The sequence below is a fragment of the Heterodontus francisci genome, chromosome 48 (assembly GCF_036365525.1).
Source record: "Heterodontus francisci isolate sHetFra1 chromosome 48, sHetFra1.hap1, whole genome shotgun sequence".
Classification (NCBI taxonomy): domain Eukaryota; kingdom Metazoa; phylum Chordata; class Chondrichthyes; order Heterodontiformes; family Heterodontidae; genus Heterodontus; species Heterodontus francisci.
Window position 1 is genome coordinate 11255502 of NC_090418.1, and position 25110 is coordinate 11280611.

Genomic DNA, 25110 nt, shown 5'->3' on the forward strand with positions numbered 1-25110 from the left:
GGTCCACCGGCAGGAAAGTCCCACCCACCGTGAGCCCTTTATTCAGGGCCAGGGACATGGCCCGCTCGGTCTTCAGGAAGAACACAGCATTCCCGTACATTTTTGAGGCTGCCACAATGGCCGAGGGGCCGACAACCTCGGCCATTGCCTTTACACAGGCCTCTGTAGACATATTGGGGTGGGGATAGCTCTTTACCCCATGGCTTGAAGTAATTAATTTAAACAGTGACGGGGTAACGCGGCGGCCACAGAGGCTACAGACGCGTAGGTATGAGAGGGCCCCGCCACCAGTGATGATGGGCTTGCCATGGTTCAAGAGCCAAACCTACCCCCAAATTGCAAGCAAACAAACAAAGAAACGAACTAGTAGGTTTGGGGAGAGGCTGAGGGTATACAGGAAATGGGAAAGACAGGCTGCAAGCGATGACTGCTTTTTTTTCTCCTTAAAGGGTGGTACTCAGAGCACTCTGACCGCTGCTGGTCTTTCTGTCTTCTGGTTGTGGGAGGGGTCTTCATCTGGGTCAACCGAAAGCTGCCCAGGCACTAGTTAGATCCTTCTGTCTCTATAGCCAGGCAGCTTCAGCTGACCCAGGCTAGGCAATTAGGGTGGGGAGGGAGCTTCCTTGTGTATTCAGTGCAATTGCACAGCTCCCTGTAGAATTGTGCAGCCCCCACCCCTTGTTGTTCCGGCCTCTTCCACCTCCAACAACAGTCCAAATGAAATAAAAGTCTGGTGCTCGACACCCACCTCGAAATACAGCCTTCTTGTCAAAGTCTTTCCTCCTCTGCAGCAAAGGTTGTTCAGAGTTTTGTAGTTCTGTCCTCCGCACTCCCTCTCCAACAGCACCTGCAGCACTGTCAGCTGCACCTCATTGATGCACTCTGGAGTCCCAATTAGGAAGCAGCCAACCCCAGTGCTGTACCTGTCCTGGGAGTGTAGAGGGAGCTTTACTCTGTATCTAACCCGTTTTTAAAAACATTTTTATTTTTATTTTATTTTTTTTGTATCTAACCCGTGCTGTACCTGCCCTGGGAGTGTTTGATGGGGACAGTGTTAGAGGGAGCTTTACTCTGTATCTAACCCAGTGCTGTACCTGTCCTGGGAGTGTTTGATGGGGACAGGGTCGCAGGAGCTTTATTCTGTATCTAACCCGTGCTGTACCTGCCCTGGGAGGAGCTTTACTCTGTATCTAACCCGTGCTGTACCTGCCCTGGGAGTGTTTGATAGGGATAGTGTAGAGGGAGCTTTACTCTGTATCTAACCCAGTGCTGTACCTGCCCTGGGAGTGTTTGATGGGGACAGTGTAGAGGGAGCTTTACTCTGTATCTAACCCAGTGCTGTACCTGCCCTGGGAGTGTTTGATGGGGACAGTGTAGAGGGAGCTTTACTCTGTATCTAACCCGTGCTGTACCTGTCTGGGGGTGTTTGATGGGGACAGTGTAGAGGGAGCTTTACTCTGTATCTAACCCAGTGCTGTACCTGTCCTGGGAGTGTTTGATGGGGACAGGGTAGAGGGAGCTTTATTCTGTATCTAACCCAGTGCTGTACCTGCCCTGGGAGTGTTTGATGGGGACAGTGTAGAGGGAGCTTTACTCTGTATCTAACCCAGTGCTGTACCTGCCCTGGGAGTGTTTGATGGGGACAGTGTAGAGGGAGCTTTACTCTGTATCTAACCCGTGCTGTACCTGTCTGGGGGTGTTTGATGGGGACAGTGTAGAGGGAGCTTTACTCTGTATCTAACCCAGTGCTGTACCTGTCCTGGGAGTGTTTGATGGGGACAGGGTAGAGGGAGCTTTATTCTGTATCTAACCCTGTGGTGTACCTGTCCTGGGAGTGTTTGATGGGGACAGGGTAGAGGGAGCTTTATTCTGTATCTAACCCTGTGGTGTACCTGTCCTGGGAATACTCAGTACTGGCACTGTCCATATTGGACAGTTGGATGAAATTGCAACATATGAAAGGTCGTAACCCCTGACAGCGCTCAGTCCGTTCCCTACTGCGTAGAAATGTTCACGCTGGTCACTTGTAGGATGTGGCCTGAAAACCATAACAACTCCCCGCACCCGAACGGGCTTCTCGTCTTCCGCCACTAAGGGGATATGCCATGTGGAACCTGGCATGTGCCTCTAAGGAGGGGAAAATGAGAGGGTGCCAGGAATGGGAAATTACAAACGGCTGTTGACTTTATTGGACATAACTGTGGTAGCTAGAATTCCATGTTGGGAGAAACGAGACCATCCACTTTGGATTGGATTGGAATAAGTACCCGAAAGTTTTCTGAATGCTGAGCGGCTGACAGCTGCAGAGGGCCAAGGGATTTGGGTGTCCGCATGCACAGATCAGTAAAATCTAGTGCAGAGGAACAAGAAATAAATCTATTGGACTAATGGAGTGTTGGCCTTTATCTCAAGGGGATTGTAATGGAAAGGGGAGGATGCTTTGTTATAGATGTGTAGAGTCTGGAACAGACCACATCTGGAGACTGCATTCAGCTCTGGGAATCGCACCTCAGGAGGGGTATATTGGCCTTGGAGTCGGTGCAGTGGAGATTCACCAGGATGAAGCTGGGGCTAAAAGAGTTAAATTATGAGGCCAGGTTGCAAAGATTAGGCATGTATTATCTCAAGTGTAGAGGAGTAGGGGATGATTTAATTCATGGTGTTTTAAATGATAAATGGATTCCATGGGGTACGTATAGAGAAATAATTTCCTCTGTTGGGGAAAATCCAGAACGAGAGGGCACAGTCTTAAAATATTAGAGCTAGGCCACGAAGGACAGGAAGTCTGGAACCCTCGGCAAAGGCTGAAGGTCAATTGAAATTCTCTTGAGGTTGATAGATGTTTATTAAGCAAGGTAATCGAAGACTATGGAGTAAAGGCAAATAAATAGTTTTGGCATATAGATCAGCTATGGCCAAACTGAATGGCAGAATAGGCCAGAGGGGCTGAATGGCCTCTTCTTCCTTCATAATCATCTCGTAGCCACTTTCGTTCCTCCTTGGGGCAAAGATGCTTTAACAAGCCAGGAGGGTTCCCATCCTCTGCAATTAATGGTATGTGAATAAATCATCATTGACATACCTGTGATTCCGTTACTGGTCATTAGTTAACGGAAATGGAAGTAGACGGGGCTGGGAGGGGGTGTTGCGGGAAACTGGCTTTCTTGCTTAATTTGTAAACTGGAGTTTTGGGGCACTGGCTGCTTGCTCCATGGCTGTGAACTCAGCATTGCTGAGTGACCCAAGGAAAGTGCATCACGTTGTCCATTTTATGGCAGACAACTGGTTTAGGCATTCCTCACCCAGCTCTGCTTGGACCACATAAAAGCACTTTCCAGTCCTGATCTTTTATCAAAACTGGAATGCAAAGGTAAGCCCCCCTGGCTTTATGTCTCCATTGTCTGTTCTCCTTAAATCCCTCTCCTCTGGCTCTTTTACTCTCGCCTCCAACAGCAAATATAAGGAGTTCAATCACTTCTTGGTCACTAAGATTGATACCATCCATTCGAACTGCCTCTGTCACTTCCCTCCCTTTCCCTAGCCCGCTGGGCCACACTTCCCCTAAAGTTTTACACCACCCACACCCTGCCCCATCCTGGCCCTGAATTCACATCTTCCTTTAGTTTCTATTCCCCTCATGCTGTGGCTCAGTGGGCAGCACTCTCGGCTCTGAGTCAGGAGGTTAAGGGTTCGAGACCCACTCCAGGACTGAAGGACAAAAAAAAAAATCTAGGCTGACCCTCCCAGTGAAATCACTGAAACCAATTATCTCATCATTATCACATTGCTTTTTTGTGGGAGCTTGCTGTGTGCAAATTGGCTGTTGTGTTTGTTACATTACAACAGTGATGACACTTCAAAAGTCCTTCATTGGTTGTAAAGTGCTTTGAGACATCCGGTGGTCATGAAAGGCGCTATTTATCTAGTTTGTCTCGTGCCACTCCCCAGCCTTCTCCCCGTAGCCCTGCACATTCTTCCTTTTCAGATAATAGTCCAATTCCCTCTTGAATGCCTCGCTTGAACCTGCCTCCATCACATTCTCAAGCAATGAATTCCAGACCCTAACTGCTCATGTGAAAAAGTTTTTCCTCGTGTCACTGTTGCTTCTTTTGCCATTAACCTTAAATCTGTGCCCTCTTGTCGATCCCTCCACCAATGGGAACAGTTTTCTCCCCCTCTACTCTGTCCAGACCCCTCATGATTTTCAACACCTCTATCAAATCTCCTCTCAACCTTCCCTTCTCCAAAGAAAACAGTTCCAACTTCTCCAATCCATCCACATAACTGAAGTTCCTGATCCCAGGAACCATTCTCGTGAACCTTCTCTGCACTCTCTCCAATTCCACATGTACTCTGATAATGCCCAGCTCTGCCTCACCACCTCTCTCAAACCCTCCACTGTCTCCAATTTATCAGGTTGCCTGACCGACATCCAGTCCTGGATGAACGCAAATTTCATCCACCAAAATATTGGGAGGATCAAAGCCATTGTTTTCCAACTCGCACCAAGTCCTGTTCATCCTGTGCTCACTGACCTACATTGACTCCCAGTCTGGCAATGGTCCATTTTTAAATTCTCATTGTTGTTTTCAAATTCCTCCCAATCTCTCACCTCCTCCAATCCTACAACCTCCCAAATCTCTGCGCTCTTCCAATTCCGTCCTCTTGAGCATCCCTGATTTTAATCACTCCAGCATTGGCGGCTGTGCCTTCAGCTGCCTGGATCCTGACCTCTGGAATTCCCTCCCTAAACCTCTCCGCCCCTCTCATTTAAGGTGCTCCTTAAAACCATCCTCTTTGACTGAGATTTTGGTCACCTTTCCTAATATCTCCATATGTGGCTCGGTGTTAAATTTTGTTTGATAGCGCTCTTGGGATGATTAACTACATTAAACATGCTATATAATGCATGTAGTTCTTGCTGTGACTTCAAATCAATTGTATTAGAACCCCTGGTGGGGAGAAAAGTGCACAGCCCAGCATGATACTGAGCACACCAAGCAGAGAGATCAGGGTTCTGCTCCCTGCTCTGTGCTGAGCTAGCTGGTCTCAGCCAGTGCAACATTTGACCTCTTCCAGTAGCCTTTAAAGACCTTTGTTCTAAAAGAAGGGGAGGAGGAGAGAGAGGAAACATAAGCCAGGGTGGCTGCTCCCAACCGTGATCCGTGAGCACCTCTTGGAACGAGTTTGGACAGGATCAGGCTCGGCAGTGCTGCCCCCCCACCCCCCCCTCCACCACCCCTGCACAGTCGAAAGCTCCAGCAATTCTCTCATTTGTAGCTGGGTATCAGAGAACCTCTGGTGCCTGTGAAGCTCGGTGCCAGTAGTGCCTTGGGGAGAGAGAAGGAATCCTGGCACCACCTATGTTTTGGCTATCGAGCAAGGGTGGGGGGCACTGGGTAGTGCATTTACCAACTGACTCTTCGCCCCCTCATTGATTTTGATTACAGGGCTGGAACACAGAGGAACTGGAGGAGGCCATTCAGCCCTTCGAGCCTGTTCCGCCATTCAGTTAGATCATGGCTGATCTGTATCTTAACTCCGTTTACCCGCCTTGGTTCTGTAACCCTTAAACCCCTCGCCTAACAAAAATCTATCAATCTCAGTTTTGGAATTTTCAATTGACACCCCACACCCCCCCCCCCCCCACACCACCCCCCCCTTCCCCCAAGCCTCAACAGCTTTCTGGGGGAGAGAGTCCCAGATTTCCACTCCCCTTTGTGTGAAGAAGTGCTTCCTGACATCACCCCTGAACGGCCTGGATTTAATTTTAAGGTTCTGCCCCCTTGTTCTGGACACCGCCCCCCCCCCCCCCCCCCCCCCCCGCCCTCCCTACCACCGGAGGAAATTGTTTCTCTTTATCTACCCAATCAGCAAGAAATTAAGAATGCTAATGGCATGTTAGCCTTTATCGCAAGAGGATTTGAGTACGGGAGTAGTGAAGTCTTGCCTCAGTTATATAGAACCTTGGTTAGACTGCATCTGGAGTACTTTGTGCACTTTTGGTCCCCTTACCTTAGGAAGGATACTATTGCCATAGAGGGAGTGCAGCGAAGATTAGCCAGACTTGTTCCTGGGATGGCGGGACTGTCCTATGAAGAGAGATTGGGGAAACTGGGCCTGTATTCTCTAGAGTTTCAAAGAATGAGAGGTGATCTCATTGAAACTTACAAAATACTTCAAGGGGTAGACAGGGTAGATGCAGCTAAGATATTTCCCCTGATTGGGGAGTCTAGAACCAGGAGACACAATTTCCAATTAAGGGGGAAGCCACTTAGGACAGAGATGAGGAGAAATTTCTTTGTTCAGAGGGTTGTGAATCTTTGGAATTCTCTACCCCAGGGACCTGTGGAAGCTCAGTCATGGAGTATGTTTAAAGCAGAGATTGACAGATTTCTAAGTACAAATTCCTTCCTCCTTCCTTTTTGGCCTCCTTGTCTTGAGAGACAATGGGTGAGTGCCTAGAGGTGGTTTGGGGAACAGTGCCTGGAGTGGCTATACAGGCCAATTCTAGAGTGACAGACTCTTCCACAGGCACTGCAGGTAAAGTTGGCTGTCGGGGCTGTTACACATGTTGGCTCTCTCCTTACACTTCTGTCTCTTTTCCTGCCAACTGCTGAGTCTCTTCGACTCGCCTCTCTTCAGCCCCGCCTTTATAGCTGTCCGCCAGCTCTGGCGATCACTGGCAACTGGCTCCCGTGACTTATGGTCAATATCGCAAGACTTTGTCGCGTTTGCAAATGTCTTTAAAGCAGAGACATGTCAGTGCAACATACAAACGACATAAAGGGATATGAGGATAGTGTGGGGAAAAAGGCATTGAAGTGGATGATCAGCTGTGATCGTATTGAATGGCGGGGCAGGCTCGATGGGCGGAATGGCCTACTCCTAATCCTGTGTTCCTATCCCATCCTTTAATCATCTTCACCTCAATAAGATCACCCCTTAATCTATACTCGAGGGAATACAAGCCGAGTCTGGACAACCTGGCCTCATAATTTAAGTGTTTTAGCCTTTGACTCCTCTGCCCAGTGCTGTCTGTCATTGTGAGACTGGTACAGGCTGTGGAAGGAGAGGCAGGGCTGAAGTTGAAAGGTTCAAAGTGGATGGCTGTGCCTGACCTTCAGACGTCAGCAAACTGTTGCTTTGCCCCTTGTTGCATGCAGAGTCTGTTATATCAGTGGGAGGCCCTTGGTCCAGCTCGGGATTTTGCTGCCTTTCTGTCTTGAAAGCAGGGGATTTTGCTGTGCTTTAGGCTTCACACACCTCCTCCACGTGACTGCTGTTCTTGCCTGAACCCAAACGCCTATTCAGTGGTATGAGGCACCAGACTTCACCCTTCGACAATGTGCTTACTGGATAGCGATCATTTCCCCCTTCCACTCCTTAACACCGGGTCACTGAGGCCAGTTCTAATGCCCCCCCCCCCCCCCGCCACTCTACACCACCATTAACCCCCGCTGCCGCTGAGGTGAGCTAACTTAGGACAGACCAAATCCTGCAGGCACCATATTATAATCTCACCTTAATCTGCATTGAAGCTATTTGGATCGTTCCTATAAGGAATGTATTTAGAAAACAAAGTTCCATTTTGTTGAACATTATAAGCTACTCTTGCACACGCGCTTGTTGGATAATCCTCAATCGCTGTGGACAACCTTACCCCAAAGTCCTTGGCCTCATTCTATACCCCCATCCCATACTTGTAGCAAGGGGGAGTGATCAGGAGTGTTGGTTAATCCCTGCCTTTTTAATACCAATTCTAGGGAACCAGCGACAGTAACGTGTCCGACCCACAGCGCCATTATTGTTTCAAAGCATGCATTTTACCACAACATACAGAGCGGTGCACTGAGTCCAACACCGAGAAACGCACATGTAGAGAACTCGTCGGGAATCACGAGCGATGTTCTGTCCAGGCTTGTTCACATTAAAAAAAAAAAAATTCTCATAGCTCAGGCGCACACACAAGCAAATAGGCATGAACAAGAGACAATAAAAGGGGTATTAGAAGCAGTTCCCAAGACCAACATGATTTCAGAGAGTGGGGGGGGGGGGGTGGAGAGGCGGGGGGGCGGGGCGGGAGAGGTTGCTGGCGGAGGTCGTTGTGGGGTTGAGTCTCTGGATGGTCCGGCTGTGGACAGCCAGGAGTTTGTGGCAGGGCGCTGGTGACCCTCACTTCTGTGTAACCCCTCTTGTACCTTGTTTATTTCTTGTTCTCTCACTCTGGATTTCAGCTCTCAATATTCCTCGGAGTTGCAGCCGCCCAGATAAATTTCCGAATGCTCTGGAGTCGGAAAATGGTGAGGCAAAAGTTGAGCTTCTGTCTGTGCTGCTCCTGTGCTGTCTCCGTCCCGTTGGGAGAGTTTATTAGATAAGGGAGGTGGTCATTTTTAATGAGATCTTTAAAAAAAAAAGCTCTTCTGTGCGATGACTCCCTGCCCCCCCAGCTCTGCAATGGCCACTATTTCCTTGTGCTCCTTTTCCGCCCACACCCCTTCCCTCCCTTGCACACTCCTCATCTCTCTATCTCTCCCTGTTCTGCCTGTGTCTCTCTTTCCCACAAACAGCCATGTGATAATGACCAGAAAAATTTGTTGATCGAGGAATGAATATTGGGCCCAGGACCACAGGGGAGAACGCACCCCCCCACCAATTGCACTCTTCCTTGAAACAGTGGCTGTTGGAAACTTTTACATCCACCAGAGAAGGCGGACAGGCCCTTGGTTTAACGCCTAATCTGAAAGACAGCACTTCCGACAGTGCAACACTCCCTCGGTACTGTCACCAAGATCGTTGACCTCGATTTTTGGGTTTCAGTCTCTCGTAAGACTTGAACTCATGACCTTCGGACTCTGAGGCAGCAAGCCAACCACCAAGACATGGCTGACGCTGCATCTTTGTGTGTCTTCAGCCGCTTGACTGCCGGGCAAGACTTCTGTTCAGTAAATGATGGGGCAGATGTGTGTTTATCAATTCCCACCCAGTTTATATTCCGAAGCTGTGTCTGCCAGGTGTGTGCCCACTCTGCTGGTGCCAAAGCAGCGAATTTCCAGCTCTAGTCCCAGCACCAGACCACGAAACCCCTCCCTCCTCCATAATTTGCCCCCCCTGGTTTTGGTGCCTGCAGCGATGTGCACCCTGTGTTGTTTTTGTGACGGAATAGCAAGGAGGAACGTCCAAGTACATAGTCATTTATATATTTCGGGTGAGCTTGAACTCAGTGGATTACATTCTTTTTCTCTGAGTCAGATGGTCGTCAGTCCAGAGCATGAGATCCAGCCCAACAGTCCCAGTGCAGCAATGAGGGAGTGCTGCATTGTCAGAAGTGCTGTCTTTCAGCATTAAACCAAGGCTACGAAAGCCTGCTTGGGTGGATGTAAAAAAAAAAGATTCTATGGCTGCTACTCAAGAACGGGGGAGTTCCCTGGCCAACATTCTTCCCTCAACCAACGCTGCCAGATCGGATTAACAGGTCATTTCATCTCATTTCTGTTTTGTGGGATCTTGCTGTGTGCAAATTAGCTGCCACATTTGCTTGCATAGTAACAGTGACCGCACCTTAAGAAGTGATTCATTGACTTTGCGTGGTCTCGAGAACGCGAAGCCGCAAGTTAGTTTCTCTGTAACACCTTATCGCAACAACAACTTGCATTTATCTAGCGCCTTTAACGGAGAAATCGATCCCAAGGTGATTCACATTGACATCAGACATAAGGTGGATGCAGAGTCAAAGAGAGAGATATTGGGGGAGGGGGGGAGGTGACCACACACTTGGTTGGAGTTGGGAGAGAGTTTCAAGGAGAGAGAGAGAGGGAGACAGAGGGGTTTAGGGGAGTGATTGAGGCCGAGTCAGTTGAAGGCATGGCCGCCAGTGGTGGGATGAAGGAGGGGGATGCACAAAAAGGGCAGCGTTGGAGGGGCAGAGGGTTCTGGGGGGAATTGCAGGGCTGGAGAAGGTTACAGGTATAGGAAGGAGAAATTTAATAAGGGATTTTAAATTGGAGGTGTCGGGAACCAGTGGAAATCAGCGAGCACAGGGGCAGTGGGTGAACTGGACTTGGTGCGAGCTGCACCATGTGCTTCAGCGTTTTAGTTGAGCTCAAGTTAATGGAGTGTGGAAGAAGGAGGGGCATTGGAAGAGTCCAGTCCAACGTGCCAAAGGCATGGGGGAGAGTTTCAGTCGCCAGATGGGTTGGGATCGAATCATTGACACTGCACAGAAGGAGGCCATTCGGCCCATTGTGCCTGTGCCAATCTTTGAAAGACTTTCCAATTAGTTCCACTACCCCATGCCCTTTCCCCATAGCCCCGCAAATATTTCCTTTTTCAAGTATTTATCTAGTTCCCCTTTTGAAAGTTACTATTGAATCTGCTTCCTTTCAGCTGATCGTGACTCACTGTTTTAAAAAAAAAAAATGGGTAGTCAGCAATTTTGTGGAAATGGAGTCAAGAGAGCAGGAGGTGCATCTCGTGGCCCACATGAGCTTGGGAGAATGAGGAGAGGTGGGGGAGAAACTAGAGCAAGACATAGTTTGAGGAGCTTGGTGGGACATGATGGGGAAGGGAGGGGCGTAGATTAGGCAGATTAATAGATGGTCTCAATTCTAACGGCATAGAAGGTCAATGGGCTCCTCGCACCTGCTACTGGAGGCGAGGGTGGAGGGGGCACAGTAGAAGGGTTTAAGCAGACAGTTAATAGTGGGGAGTAGCCGGGGGTTATCGCTGCTCCCCAGGATGATCCTGGAGTACTGAATGTTTTTTTTTTTCTTAAACAAAGAAGGGCAAGGCCAATGGCGCTGCATGAGGTTCAGCCAGATCTGGTGGTGCATGGATAAACCAGTTGTGTGCGGCCATGTGCTCCTTGAGGGAGGCAGCGAAGATGTTAGTGGGAGGTGATTCCATTCCAAGGAAAAGTACTAGGATGGGAGAGATTCAGTTTTTTTTCTGGGGTCAAAGGCATCGTGTGAATAACTGGAGTGGAGTGAACTGGTATTAAATGAGGTGCCTCACTCAATGGGAAAGGAATGAAAAACTCCTCACCTGAGCAATGCACAGAATGTCCTGTTTAATCCCAGCACCTTAGCGGCAGAGTGTATGTTTGGCATTTGACCTTTTAGACACATAGAATGATGGCGACCTCTCACTCTCTCTGTCTCTCTCTCTTCTTCTCCCCCCTTCCCCCCCGTATCTCTCTCCCTCTCTCTCTCTCACCCCCACCACCCCCCCGCCCGTATATCTCTCCCTCTCTCTCTCTCTTCTCTCCCCCCCCCCCCCCCCCCCCCCCCCGTATATCTCTCCCTCTCTCTCGCCCCTCCCTGTTCTCTCTCTCTATCTCTTTATCTCTCTCTCTCTCTCTCTGCGTCTCCAGGTTTTTTGGGGATGGAGCTGTCGGATGTTGTGAACAATGCCATCCTATCAGCGTACAATGGCAGTTTGCTAAACGTCAGCCTGGGCAGCCCGCTGGACGGAGGCTGTTCGGTTACTTCCAACGACGCTCTGCTCTTTCACGAAAAGTGCGGCACTCTCATCAAACTCAGCAATAACAACAAGACGGCCGAGCGCAGGCGGCCGCTGGACGAGTTCAACAACGGCGTCGTCATGACCAACCGGCCGCTGCGGGACAACGAGATGTTTGAGGTGAGGGTGGAGGCCGGTTTGTCCGTCCTGTCTTGGAAGAGCCGGAGGCCCTCAAGTAAAACAGTGACCCCTCCCTCATTCCTATCCACCCCTGCCCGGCTAATCTCGATTACATTGCCCAAAATTGACGCCAGACTGCAAGTTGGCCCTGTCATTGCCCAACCTCCAACTGCACTGTTCATCCCTCTGTCTCTCTCTCTCTCATCCCTCCCCCCCCCCCCCCCGGCTCCTGGCTGGAATGTGGGCATCACTGGTAAAGCCTGCACTTACAGGCCCATCCCCAGTTGGTGGGCACCTCCTCCTTTAAACTGAAGCAGTTTGATATAACTGAAGGCAGTTAAGAGTCAACCATGTTGATGGGGAAACTGGAGTCACTTATAGGCCCAGACTGCGTAAGGACAGAGGACATCTGTGAGCTCGTTGGGTTTTTGCGACGGCCCGACAGTTTCACGGTCACTTTTACTGATGCTAGCTTCGTATTTCCAGACATTTTTAAACTGAATCCAGTTTTCAAACAGTTGTGGTGGGAACTGAGCTCATTCTGTGGATTACCAGTCCAGTATCATCATCACTACGCTAGCATACCCATCATTCCCCTACGTAGGTCACTTCATTCAACAGTCACACCCCAATTGGCACCTCATCTGAGATTAGCTGACTCGGCAGAGATTAACGATGCAGTCTTGGATGAGAGTGCCTTAGTGGGCAGTGTCTTTCAACAGTGAGCCGTTGAAGGAGTATGTACACAGCACAGTACACAGCACAGTACACAGTATGGGGCGGCACAGTGGCGCAGTGGTTAGCACTGCAGCCTCACAGCTCCAGCGACCCGGGTTCAATTCTGGGTACTGCCTGTGTGGAGTTTGCAAGTTCTCCCTGTGTTTGCGTGGGTTTTCTCCGGGTGCTCCGGTTTCCTCCCACATGCCAAAGACTTGCAGGTTGATAGGTAAATTGGCCATTATAAATTGCCCCTAGTATAGGTAGGTGGTAGGTAAATATAGGGACAGGTGGGGATGTGGTAGGAATATGGGATAAGTGTAGGATTAGTATAAATGGGTGGTTGATGGTCGGCACAGACTCGGTGGGCCGAAGTGCCTGTTTCAGTGCTGTATCTCTAAAACTAAAAAAACACTGTTGTCTCAACAACAACTTGCATTAAAGGCGCTATATAAATATAATAAAGCATCCCAAGGCACTTCACAGGAGCATTATAAAATAAAATTTGACAAAGCCATGAGAGGAGATATTAGGGCAGATGACCAAAAGCTTGGTCAAAGAAGTAGGTTTTAAGGAATGCCTTAAAGGAGGAAAGTGAGGTAAAGAAGTGGAGAGGTTTAGGGAGGGAGTTCCAGAGCTTAGGGCCCCAGGTAGCCGAAGGCACGGCCATTAATGGTAGAGTGATTAAAATCAGGGATGTTCAAAAACCAAAGTTAGATGAGTGCTGATATCTCTGAGGGTTGTGGGGCTGGAGGAGCTAATAGAGATAGGGAGGGCTGAGGCCATGGAGGGATTTGAAAACAAGGATGAGAATTTTAAAATCAAGCTGCTGCTGGACTAGGAGCCAGTGTAGGTCAGCAAGCCCAGGGGGTGGCGGCTGAATGGGACTTGGTGTGAGTTAGGACACGGGGCAGCAGAGTTTTGGATGACCTCAAGTTTACAGAGGGTTGACTGTGGGAGACCAGCCAGGAGAGGGTTGGAATAGTCAAGTCTGGAGGTAAGAAAGGCATGAATGAGGGTTTCAGCAGCCGATGAGCTGAGACGGGGGCGAAGTCAGGCAATGTTAGAGGTGGAAATAGGTGGTTTTTAGTGATGGTGTGAATATGATTAGAGATACAGCACTGAAACAGGCCCTTCGGCCCACCGAGTCTGTGCCGAACATCAACCACCCATATTTATACTAATCCCATATTCCTACCAAACATCCCCACCTGTCCCTATATTTCCCTACCACCTACCTATACTAGTGACAATTTTTATAATGGCCAATTTACCTATCAACCTGCAAGTCTTTTGGCTTGTGGGAGGAAACCGGAGCACCCGGAGAAAACCCACGCAGACACAGGGAGAACTTGCAAACTCCACACAGGCAGTGCCCGGAATCGAACCCAGGTCCCTGGAGCTGTGAGGCTGCGGTGCTAACCACTGCGCCACTGTGCCGTCGGAAACTCATCTCGGGGCCAAATATGACAGCAAGATTGCGAACAGACTGGTTTAGTCTGACTGTTGCCAGGCAGAGGGATGGAATCAGTAGCTAGAAAATGGAGTTTGGAGCGGGGACTGAAAACAATGACTTCAGTCTCGCTGACTGACTTGCTGTTTACTTGACTTTCTAATGCCTTTTCACTGTCTGACTGAGATGATTTGATCATTAGCACAAATGAGAGCGCAAGGAATCGGAGATAACCTTGCCACGCGGGTTGGTCATTGGTTGAGAGGTAGGAGACAGGGAATAGGGGTAAAGGGAATGTTTTCTAATTGGTGGGATGTGAAAAGTGGTGTTCCCCAAGGATCTGTTAGGGGAACCACAGCTTTTACCCCATATTTATGAATGATATGGGCGAAGGGAGAGAGAGTTGTCCAAGTTTACAGATGACAGCAAGTTTGGAGGCAAAGTAAATCGTGTAGGTGCGAGCAGGAGGTTAAAAGTTGACATAGGCTAAGTGAGTGGCCAAAACTATGGCAGGTCAATGTGAGGAAACCTGAGATCATCCATTTTGGATCTGTGAAAGAGGCAATGAGATATCTTTTTGGGTGCTGTGTGGGTGCAGAGAAGTTTGGATGTCCAAATCACTAAAAGCTGATGCACAATTAAGGGAAAAAAAAGCAATCAGCAGCTCATGAAATGTTGGCGTTTATCTCAAGGGAATTGACATATGAATGTGAGAAGGTGATAGCTTCAGTTGTACAGAGCTTTAGTCTGACCCCATCTGGAATACTGTGTTCAATCCTGAGCACGGCACCTCAAGGAGAATGTATTGGCCTTAATGGAGAGTGGATTCACCGAAGAATGCCAGGGCTTAAAGGGTTACATTTATGTGGACAGGTCGCACCAACTTGCTTTGTATTCCTTCGCGTTCATATGGTTGAGGAGTGATCTAATTTTTTTAATTCTTTTGTGGGATTTGGGCGTCGCTGGCGAGGTCAGCATTTGCTGCCCATCCTAATTTCCCTTGAACTGAAGGCTTGCGAGGCCATTTCAGAGGGCAGTTTTAAGAGTCAACCACATTGCCGTGGGTCTGGAGTCACATGTAGGCCAGACCAGGTAAGGACGGCAGATTTCCTTCCCTAAAGGAACATTAGCGAGCAGTTGGGTTTTTGCGACAATCGATGTCAGTTTCATGGCACCATTACTGAGACTAGCTTCAATTCCAGATTTTTATTAATTAATTGAATTTAAATTCCGCCTGCTGCCGCGTGGGATTTGAACCATGTCCCCAAGGCATTAGCTTAAAACTTTAAAAGGAGGCAATAGGGTAGATCTGGAGCATCTACTCCCTCTAGTCAGGGAAGTCCAGAACTCAATGGGGCATAACTTAAAATCAGTGCAAACTTGTTTAGGAGCAAAATCAGTGAAGACGTCCTCCACAGTGGAAATCTGGAATTCTCTTTGCTAAGAAGCTGTGGGTGCTAGGTTAATTGAAATTTTCAAGACCAAATTCGGCGGAATGTTTTTTTGTTGTTGGGTCATATCAAGGGATATGGCTCTGGTGGGTTGTTTAATATTCAGCTGTTAGTCGAACCCCCTTCTTTCTATGATTCACTACGACACACTTTGCTTAAGCACAAGACACTTAACAGAGGATATGGAACACGCCTTATTCATATACAGCACAGGTATTACTGAACACACAGGGTGGCTTTGGGATTCTCTATCTTTTGAACCCTCTGAATAACTGTCCTCAAACCATGCTCCTTTATACCCCATACATTGCCCGTGTCACAAGAAAGACTTCATGAGGTTTGTTCATGAGTCTTTCTATTCACGTAATTATGTTTGTTTACTCCAACGTCACTTCCCTCAAACAACACTTCCTGTCCCAACAGTTCTGAATCCTTTGAAGCATTGTCTTTATTAACCCTTAGCTTTCTATACTATACTATAGTTAATGATCCATATACCTATGTTTATTACCATCGCTACTAAAGTTATACCTTAATCACTTCTTGTTGACCTCATTACTATCACATATTTCCTTGCACAGACATCGCCTGTATATAATACGAGACTAAAAGCAGGAGACAAGCTTCTTCTCATGACACTTCCAAAGTCACCCTGTTTATATTGGAATGTCTATTGTTCTAAGATACAAGGAAATTCGATTATTAACCCTTATCCCCTGCACTGTTAGCTCTGGTGTCCCCCAAGCGTCATAGGAAATTCCACTGTGCGTGCCTCAACTCACACCGAATTCCACTCGCCCATCACCCCTGTGCTCGCTGAGCTACATTGGTTCCTGGTTAAGCAGCTCCTCAACTTTAAAATTCCCACCCTTGTTTTCAAATCCCTCCATGGCCTCACTGCTCCTTATCTCTGATCTCCTCCGGCCCCACAACCCTCCCAAAATCTCTGCGCTTCTCCAATTTTAGCCCCTTTGAGCATCCCTGATTCCTTCTGCTCCATCGTTACTGGCCGTGCCTTGAGCTGCCTAGGCCCTTAGCTCTGAAACTGCCTCCCTAAATCTCTCTACCCCTCTCTCTCGTTTAAGATGCTCTTAAGCTTTTCGTCATCTGCCCAAATATCTCCTTACATGGGTTGCTGTCAAATTTAATTTATAAACATTCCCGTGAAGTGCCTTCAGAAGTTTTATTACATTAACGATGCTATGGAAATACAAGTGTATCTCTAAAAGAAGTGCAATACCTCTGTTCCTACCTCTTCCTCGCCTCCCTGTTTCTCTGCTTGAGCTGCTAGTCTCAGTAACATGGCTGGGATCAGCAACACCGTGGATGTGTTGTGAGAGAAAGCCCCCCTCATGATTCTGAGCACCTTATTTGGTATTTTTGTTGGCAGATCTGCTATGGCATTGTTCATGTGCCAGATGATACAGAAGAAGTGTTATTCCATGTGAAGTCCAGCATATTCTGCCTGTCTTAGGTCGTGAATTCTAATGCTCTAGCTGCCACTGGCTGAGGTCATTCAGAGTTCAATTGCACTTCTGTTTGTAAGTCAGAGCCCAAGGTGAAATGCCTGATTTTCTCAAAAATGTGGCTATTAAGGTGAGTGTGATGTTACAGACATTCTGGCCGGTCTCATTAGGGTTGGGAAGGGATATATCTGTGTATTCCCAACAAGTTTATTTTTCTTATATATATCTTAATGATCAAAATATTGGGTCAACTTAAAATCTGCTCTAATATGAATTTTAAAATATTCATTTCTCCCTCCATCACAGATCCGGATTGACAAGTTGGTTGACAAGTGGTCAGGTTCGATTGAGATCGGTATCACCATGCACAACCCGAACAACTTGGATTACCCGGCAACGATGACCAATCTTCGATCAGGTCAGGGGGTTGCTCCTTTGATGTCCTTGCATTGTGAATCTCAACTCGAGTTCATCCAAGACTCTGCTCCCATCATCCTGTGATCATGGAGTCATTTATGGCATAAGAGGCCTTTCGGCCCATTGGGTCCTTGCTGGTTCTTCACAGAGCAGTCCAGACAGTTCCACTCCCCCACTCGATCTCCATAGCCCTGCAAGTTTATTCCCTTCAAGTCCTCCAGCCCCATAACACACCGAGATCTCTCTGCTCCTCCAATTCTGGCCTCTTCTACAGCCCTGATTTTAATCGCTCCACATTGGCGGCCGTACCTTCAGCAGTCCAGGCCCTGAGCTCTGGAATTCCCTCCTTAAATCTCTCCATCTCTCTCTCTCCTCCTTTTAAGACGCTCCTTAAAAGCGAACTCATTGACCCAGCTTTTGGTCACCTGTACTAATATCTCCTTAGGTGGCTCAGTGTCGAGTTTAGTTTGATGACGCCCCTGGGGAATGCCTTGGGCCGTTTTCCCACATCACAGATGTGTGGTATTTCCTCAACTTTCTCTCACAGGATTTGCATTTATACAACGCCATTCATGACCTCAGACCATTCCTAAGTGATTTGCAACCAATGGAGTACTTTTGAAGCATTATCACTGTGGTAGTGCAGAGTATGTGATACACAGAAAACGCGCGCAAACAGTGATGAGATAAATAACCAGATAATCTGACCTGGATGTTGCTTGAGGATAAATATTGGCCCAGGACACTGGGGAGGACTTTCTTCCCGCCCCCTCCACCCCCTACCCCTCCTAGTTACGTGGGATCTTTTATATCCCCTCGGAGGGAAAGCAGGGCCTTGGTTTAGCGTCTGATGGAAAAGACGGCACCACCGACATTGCAGCACTCCCTCAGTGCTGGCACTGAAGGCAGAGCATAGGAGTGCTCTCCCTGGTATAGCGGGCAGCATTCATCCCTCAGCCAACACCTCATTGCTGTCTGTGGGATCTTGCTGTGCACAAAAAGGTGATCGACCTCACAACATTGAGTGCTCTTCAGAAGCGCATCGCTTGCTGCTGAGCCTTGCTTGGTTGCGGTTTCACGGGCACTGCCAGCTCTCTGGTAGCCTTTCCCAGCTGGTCCTTAGTCACAAGCCAGCTCAGATGGCGACCGCCAGTGGGCAGTCTGTGTGGTATCACAGCTCACAGTCCGTCCTGCTCCTGCCTGACATCATCACGTGTGCACTGTCCAAGAGGGGGCACAGGTTAGGGAGAATGTGCGCACTGATCGTTCCCATTGAAGCATGGAAGCTTGGCACAGGAAGAGGTTGTTTGGCCCATCGTGTTAGTGCTGGCTTTTATTGGAACAATCCAAACTGCTTGTAACCCTCTTATCTTCCTCTGCGTCAAATATTCGTCCAGCTTTCTCTCAAAAGATGCAATGATCTCTGCTGCAACCGCAGCAAAGGTGTCAGTGCTTCATCAAAACCCTTAATCTCTATTTAAAATCTCCACAGCCTTCCCTGTTCCAATGGAAATAGTCCCATGTCTCAAGTCTCTCCTCTCGTGTATAGTTTTCTATTCCACCCTCTGAGACCGTTCTTTAATATTAATTCTCTAGACGTGGGATTCGCTGGCAAGGCCAGCATTTATTGCCCATCCCGAATGAAGAAGGTGGTGTTGAGCTGCCGCTTTGAACCGCTGCGGTCCTTGTGGTGAAGGTGCTCCCACAGTGCTGTTAGTGTAGGGAGTTCCAGGACTTTGACTCGGAGACGATGAATGAGTGGCCGATAACTGTCGAAGTTGGGATGGTGTGTGAGCTGGAGGGGAACTTGGAGGTGGTGCTGTTTCCATGTGCCTGCTGCCCTTGTCCTTCTAGGTGGTGGGGGGTCACAAGTCTGGGAGGCGCCTTGGCGAACTGCTGCTGTGCACCCTGCCAAGAGCGCGCACTGGAGTCACGGTCCCACAGGGTGAATGTGGGCTAATTGGAGCACTTCCGCTGCCCCAGGTGAAAACACCGGAACTTATCACCAGACTCTTGGTCAAGTTTGGGACTTGCTGTCTGTACGTCTCAGTACTGCACTGCCGTGCTTTCAGTCTCTGAGCTCTGATTGTGTTAGGAGAGCAGAGGGGCAGTGGTGTGAGCGAACAGTGCCACTTCCGTGCAAGTCTCAGTATTGTCACTTCTGATGGGCATTCGAAAGAACAGTGTTGCAGATGGGGACCATGCAGCTGGCAGCTGTGTGTAACCCTCTCTTTGCATTACAGGGACAATAATGATGAGCGGCTGTGGAATTCTGACCAATGGAAAGGGAACACGGAGGGAATACTGTGAGTTCAGCTGGATGAGCTGCAGGTAATGGAAATTCTGTCACAGCAATGCGTCAATGGAGGGGGCATCCAGAACTAGGGGCCATCAATATAAGACAGTCACTAATAACTCCAATAGGGAATTTGGGAGAAACCTCTGTACCCAGAGAGTGGTGAGAATATGGAACTCACTACCACAGGGAGTGGTTGAGGTGAATAGTGTAGATAATTTAAGGGAAAGCTGGATAAACACGAGGGAAAAGGGAATAGACGATATGCTGATAGGGTGAGATGTAGTAGGGTAGGTGGGCGACTCATGTTGTGCATAAACACCAGCACGGAGCGTTAGTCTTGGTCTCTGCATTACTATTCCAGCAAGATTGCATTACGCTACCATCCCACTTATGTGTAAGATACTTCATTCCCTCTGCCCTACAGCGATGGGAGGGGTCCACAGGAGTCAGGAAACCAAGCACTTTGGCCTCTGTTGTCTGATTGAGACATCAAGGTGCTTAGCCACGCAGACTAAGAAGGCCACAGCTTTGATCCCCGGCCTCTACCACCTTTGCTGGTCTTGTGGGCGTTGGGGTGCTGCTGGACAGGGGGCTCCGCAGTTCGGCGTGCGGCCGATGGGATTCGGAGGAGGAGGAGGAGGGGAAATCTGCCAGGCTTCCTGCTGCCACTCGCCATTCAGTGGCTCTTGGAACTTGTGAATATGGAGGCAAGACGCAATTTTGTGTTGCCCCACAACCCCCCCCCCCCCCGGTTGAATAGCTGGTTCGGGCTTATCAAATGGTAGCAGATGGCCGCCGGTACCGCGCAAAACCGTATTCCAGCCAGAGTTGCTGATTTAAGTCAGGGTGGAGAAGAGAATCTAATGCTTGAAACGCAGAGTTGGCCTCGGACAGAGAAAAAGGCGGGTTGGTGGCTAGAGTGGGCGTCTTCATTTGAGTTCTGTTGAGCTTTACGAAGAGTTTGCATTGGCTTGAGCATTATTTTCCTTGTGTTCTACAGGAAGGAGATCACATAGGACTCATGAGGAAGTCCAGTGTGTGCTTTGCACTTTTATATAAACGGCATTGACCAAGGTAAGGCCTACTTTGCTGCTGTTGACCGAACTTTAGTTTGGTCTATTGCCCTTGCTGTGATTCAGTTTGAAAGATGTGTAAAAATCTAAATCAGGTAGAGGAGTGAATACACAAATTACTAAAAGTAGCGACGCAAGTTAATGAGGCCGTTTTTTTTTTTAAAAAAGCAAACCAACACTAGGTTTTATTTCTAGAGGGATGCAAGTTATGCAAAACTTGTATCGATGCTTTGTTAGACCACACTGAGTGCTGTACAAGTCACCAACTTATAAAAAAGGATATAGAGGCACTGGAGAGGGTGTAAAATGATTTACAGGGTAGATACCAGAACTGATGGGTTATGCCCAGTTATACTTTAAAAGAGCAGGTTGAGGGTTGACGTATCAGAGCTCTTTAAAATGAACCATTTCGATAGAGTAGACACTGAGTTTGTGGGAAGAGCAAAACTAGGGACCGCAAGTACAAGATAGTCATTAATAAATCCAATAGGGAATTCAGGAAAAACTTCTTTACCCAGAGAATGGAGAGAATGTGGAACTCACTACCACAGGGAGTGGTTGAGGTGAGTAGTGTAGATGCTTTTAAGAGGGAGGCTCGATAGGCAGATGAGGGAAAAGGGAATCGAACGATATGCTGATAGAGTTAGATAAGGAAGGGTGGGAGAGGCTCATGTGGAGTGTAAGTGCTGGCATAGACTGGTTGGGCTGAATGGCCTGTTTGTGTGCTGTATAATCTGTGTAACTCTATGCAAATCCTTCTAGTTCCAGATTGCTAAGTGTCTTTTGCGGAGTGTAGTGGCACAGTGTTTGGTGAAGGTCTCATCTCACATACCAGGAGAGCTGCACTGAATTGGAACAGAGGGGAAAGATTGAATTTCTATATTGTCTTTCACCACCTCAGGGCATCCAAAGTGCAGTCAGTGGTGTAAGTTAGGCACCCCCCCACAATTTGCACACAGCAGGCTTCCCCAAACAGCAATGAGATATATGGCCAGTAACGTTGTTTAAAGGTTAACTATTGGCTCGGGCATTCAGACATTTGTTTGGTTGACTTGTGAGGAAGAAAACTGTAGACTGCAGGGAGTTATCAATAGGTTGGACAGAAAAGTGATAAATGGAATTCAATCCAGAGAAGTGTGAGGTTTTGCAATTGGAAAGGGCAAACAAGTACGGAAATATACAATAAATGGTAGGATATTGAGAAGTGCAGTGAAGACCTTGGAGTGCATGTCCACAGATCCCTGAGTTGGCAGGAAAGTTAGATGGTTAAGAAGGGAAAGAGCAAATCTAGGAACCGCAAGAGCAAGATGGCCGAATAAATCCAATAGGGAATTCAGGAAAAACCTCTTTTACCCAGAGAATGGTGAGAATGTGGAACTCGCTACCACGGGGAGTGGTTGAGGTGAATAGTGTAGATGCATTTCAGAGGGAGGCTAGATAAGCAGATGAGGGATACTTTTTTTATTAGCTGAAGCATAAAATATAAGAGCGGGGAGGTTATGCTAGAAGTGTATTAAACATGAGTTAAGTCACAGCTGAAGTACTGCGTACAGTTCAGGTCGCCATATTACAAGATCACACTGGAGAGGGTACAGAGGGGCTTTAGGAGGATGTTGGCAGATATGGAGAATTTTAGCTGAGCAGATTGGATAGGCTGGGGTTGTTTCCTTTGGAACAGAGGAGGCTCAGGGGAGATTTAACTAAAGTGTATAAAATTATGACGGACCTAGATAGAGTGGATAGGAAGGCCTTATTTCTGTTAGCAAAGATGTCAACAACCAGGGGGCATAGATTTCAAGTAATTGGTAGAAATATTAGAGAGGAGCTGAGAATTCTTTTCACACACAGGATGGTTTGGATCTGGAGCTCACTGCAGAAAGGGTGGTAGAGGCAGAAACTTGACTGAGTTTTTTGAGGAGGTAGCAAAGAGAGTCCAATGACAGTCGTGGGTATGATGTAGTCCACATGGATTTTAGCAAGCTTTTTGACGGTCCCTCATGCAGACTGATCGGTAAATTAAAAGCTCATGGGATCCAAGGGAAAGTGGCAAGTTGGATCCAAAATTGGCTAAGTGACAGCAAGCAAAAGGTTATGGTCGATGGGTGTTTTTGTATCTGGCAGGCTGTTTCCACTAGAGTTCTGCAGGGCACAGTACTAGGTCGCTTGCTGTTCGTGGTATCTGTCAATGACTTAGACTTAAACGTAGGGGCACGATTAGGAAGTTTGCAGATGATAAGAAAATTGGCCGTGTGGTTTTCACAGAATCACAGAATTGTTAGAGTGCAGAAGGAGGCCATTCGGCCCATCGTGTCCATACTGCTCGGTGAAAGAGCAACTCCCTCAGTTCCAGTCCCTGCCTTCTCCCCGTAACCCTGCACATTCTTCCTTTTCACATAACTGTCTAATTCCCTTTTTGAATGCATCAATTCAACCTACCTCCACCACGTTCCTCGGGCAGCACATTCCAGACCGTAACCACTCGCTGCGTGAAAAAGTTTTTCCTCATGTCACTTTTGCTTCTCTTACCAATGCTTTAAATCTGTGCCCCTCTCGTTCTCGATCCTTTCACGAGTCGGCACAGTTTCTCTCTATCTACTCTGTCCAGACCCTTCCATGATTTTGATTACCTCTATCAAATCACCTCTCAGCCTTCTGTTCTCCAATGAACATTCCCAACTTCTCCATTCTATCTTCATAACTGAAATTCCTGAAATTTCTTTAGCAAGGAAGAAAGTAGGAGATATCAAGTGGGCAGTAAAGTAGCAGATGGACTTAAATCTGGAGAAGTGTGAGGTAATGCGTTAGGGGAGGACACACAAGAAACAGGAATGTGCAATAAATGGTAGGATAGTGAGAAGTGTAGAGGACCAGAGGACTTGGAGTGCATGCCTACTGATCCTTGAAAGGATCAGGACAGGATGCTTCCCTGTATTGGACAAGGCCTAGAGTATAAGAGCAGGGAGGTTATGCTGGAACTGTATCAAACGCTAGTTAGTTTGCAGCTAGAGCACTGTATACCGTTCAGCTCACCCTATTACAGGAAGGATGTGATAGGTACAGAGAAGATTTACGAGGATGTTGCCAGAAATTGAGAATTTTCGCTGTGAGGAAAGATTGGATAGGCTGGCATTGTTTTCTTTGGAGCAGAGGCGTCGAAGGGAAGATTTTATTGAGATGTGTAAAAATTATGAGGGGCCTAAATAGAGTCGATAGGAAGGACCTATTTCCGTTAGCAGAGAGGTCAATAACCAGTGGGCGTAGATTTAAAGTAATTGGTAACCAGGTTAGAGAGGAGTTGATCAATATTTTTAGCAAGAGGATGGTTGGGCGGCGGGGTGATGGGGGGGTGGGGGTGGGGTGGTGGGGATCTAGAATTCACTGCCTGAAAGGGTGGCAGAGGCAGAAGCCCTCATCGCATTTACCAAAAAATACTTGAAGTGCTGTAGCCAACACAGCCAAAGACTAAGCACTGTAAAGTGGGATTAGGCTCTCTTCCTTTTGACTTATACGGACAAGCTGAGACAAATGGCCTCCTTTTGTGCTGTACATTTTCCACGTTTCTCCAAAATAGTGGCCATGGAATTCATTTTTGTCCATCCGAGAATACTGGCACTGGGAATGTCGGTGTGGATTATGCATTGGAGTCTCTGGAGCGGCTCAGAGCTACCCACTGAGCTAAAGCGTGGACCGAATGTCTATAATGCACCTAATTGTGCCGAGATGCAACCCCCCCCCGGAATCATGATGCTTCGCAGCCTGCACCTTTGTGGACTGTCCTAGAATCTTTCAGCCATGGAAGGAGGCCATTCGGCCCCGTCATGTCTGTGCCTGCTCCTTGAAAGACTCTCCGGTTTAGTCCCACACCCCAGCTTTTACCCCCGTAGCCCTGAAAATTAGTCCTTCTGTAAGAGTGTGATAGAAGCCTAAACGTCCACCTGAGCAAGCAGGGTCTTCTAACAGCATCGCATTGGAAAAATAGCACTCCCTGTAGCTGCACTGAACTGCCAACCAACAACACATACTCATGTCCTTGAGGGAGGTGTGTACCCACAACCTCCTGACTCGGAAGGAAAAGTGCTAGCACTTAAACTGTACTGCTTGTGAGAAACGGGCTCACCTCGCAAACTTCAGTCACCAAGGTGAGAATCGTGCCTCTTTGATCAGCTCAACCAGTCTCGTGGGACAGTGATGAGCTTGAGTTCTCGGAATGCGGGTGACCCCGGCAAGGGCCGTGTTTGTTGGCCAGTTGCCCTGCAGTGCTTTATTTTTAGAACCAAGTATATTGCCTCTTTAGAGGGCATCAGGTGTCCATCACAGAGGGCGGATCTGGCTTCACGTGTAGGCTGGATGTGGGCGGCCGCTTCACTTCCCTGAATTTGTTTGATTTGATTGGTCTTTATGCTCCTTTTTTCTGGGACCATTTTGAAAATGAACGAAGTTCACAACCTGGTGAAGTGGCACTTGAACTCGTGACCCCTTTAAGTTGCCATTCCAGCAGCAAAACCACCAATCGTCGGTGGCCATAAGGATGTATGTGTTTGTTGGCGGCAATGGATGCATTGGCTCCTTGGCCCTGTTGTCGCTCTTCCTTGAA

General features: G+C 48.1%; 1 protein-coding gene across 1 annotated transcript in view; it reads left to right on the plus strand.

Moving 5' to 3' along the window:
* Window positions 1-25110, plus strand: part of neurl4 (neuralized E3 ubiquitin protein ligase 4) — a 105869-nt gene that overhangs the window by 21526 nt on the left and 59233 nt on the right. Inside the window, 7 exon segments of the mRNA XM_068023807.1 lie at window positions 8238-8303; window positions 11372-11640; window positions 17034-17145; window positions 19388-19456; window positions 19459-19475; window positions 20444-20479; window positions 20481-20517. Coding sequence (XP_067879908.1) covers window positions 8238-8303; window positions 11372-11640; window positions 17034-17145; window positions 19388-19456; window positions 19459-19475; window positions 20444-20479; window positions 20481-20517 — 606 coding nt within the window.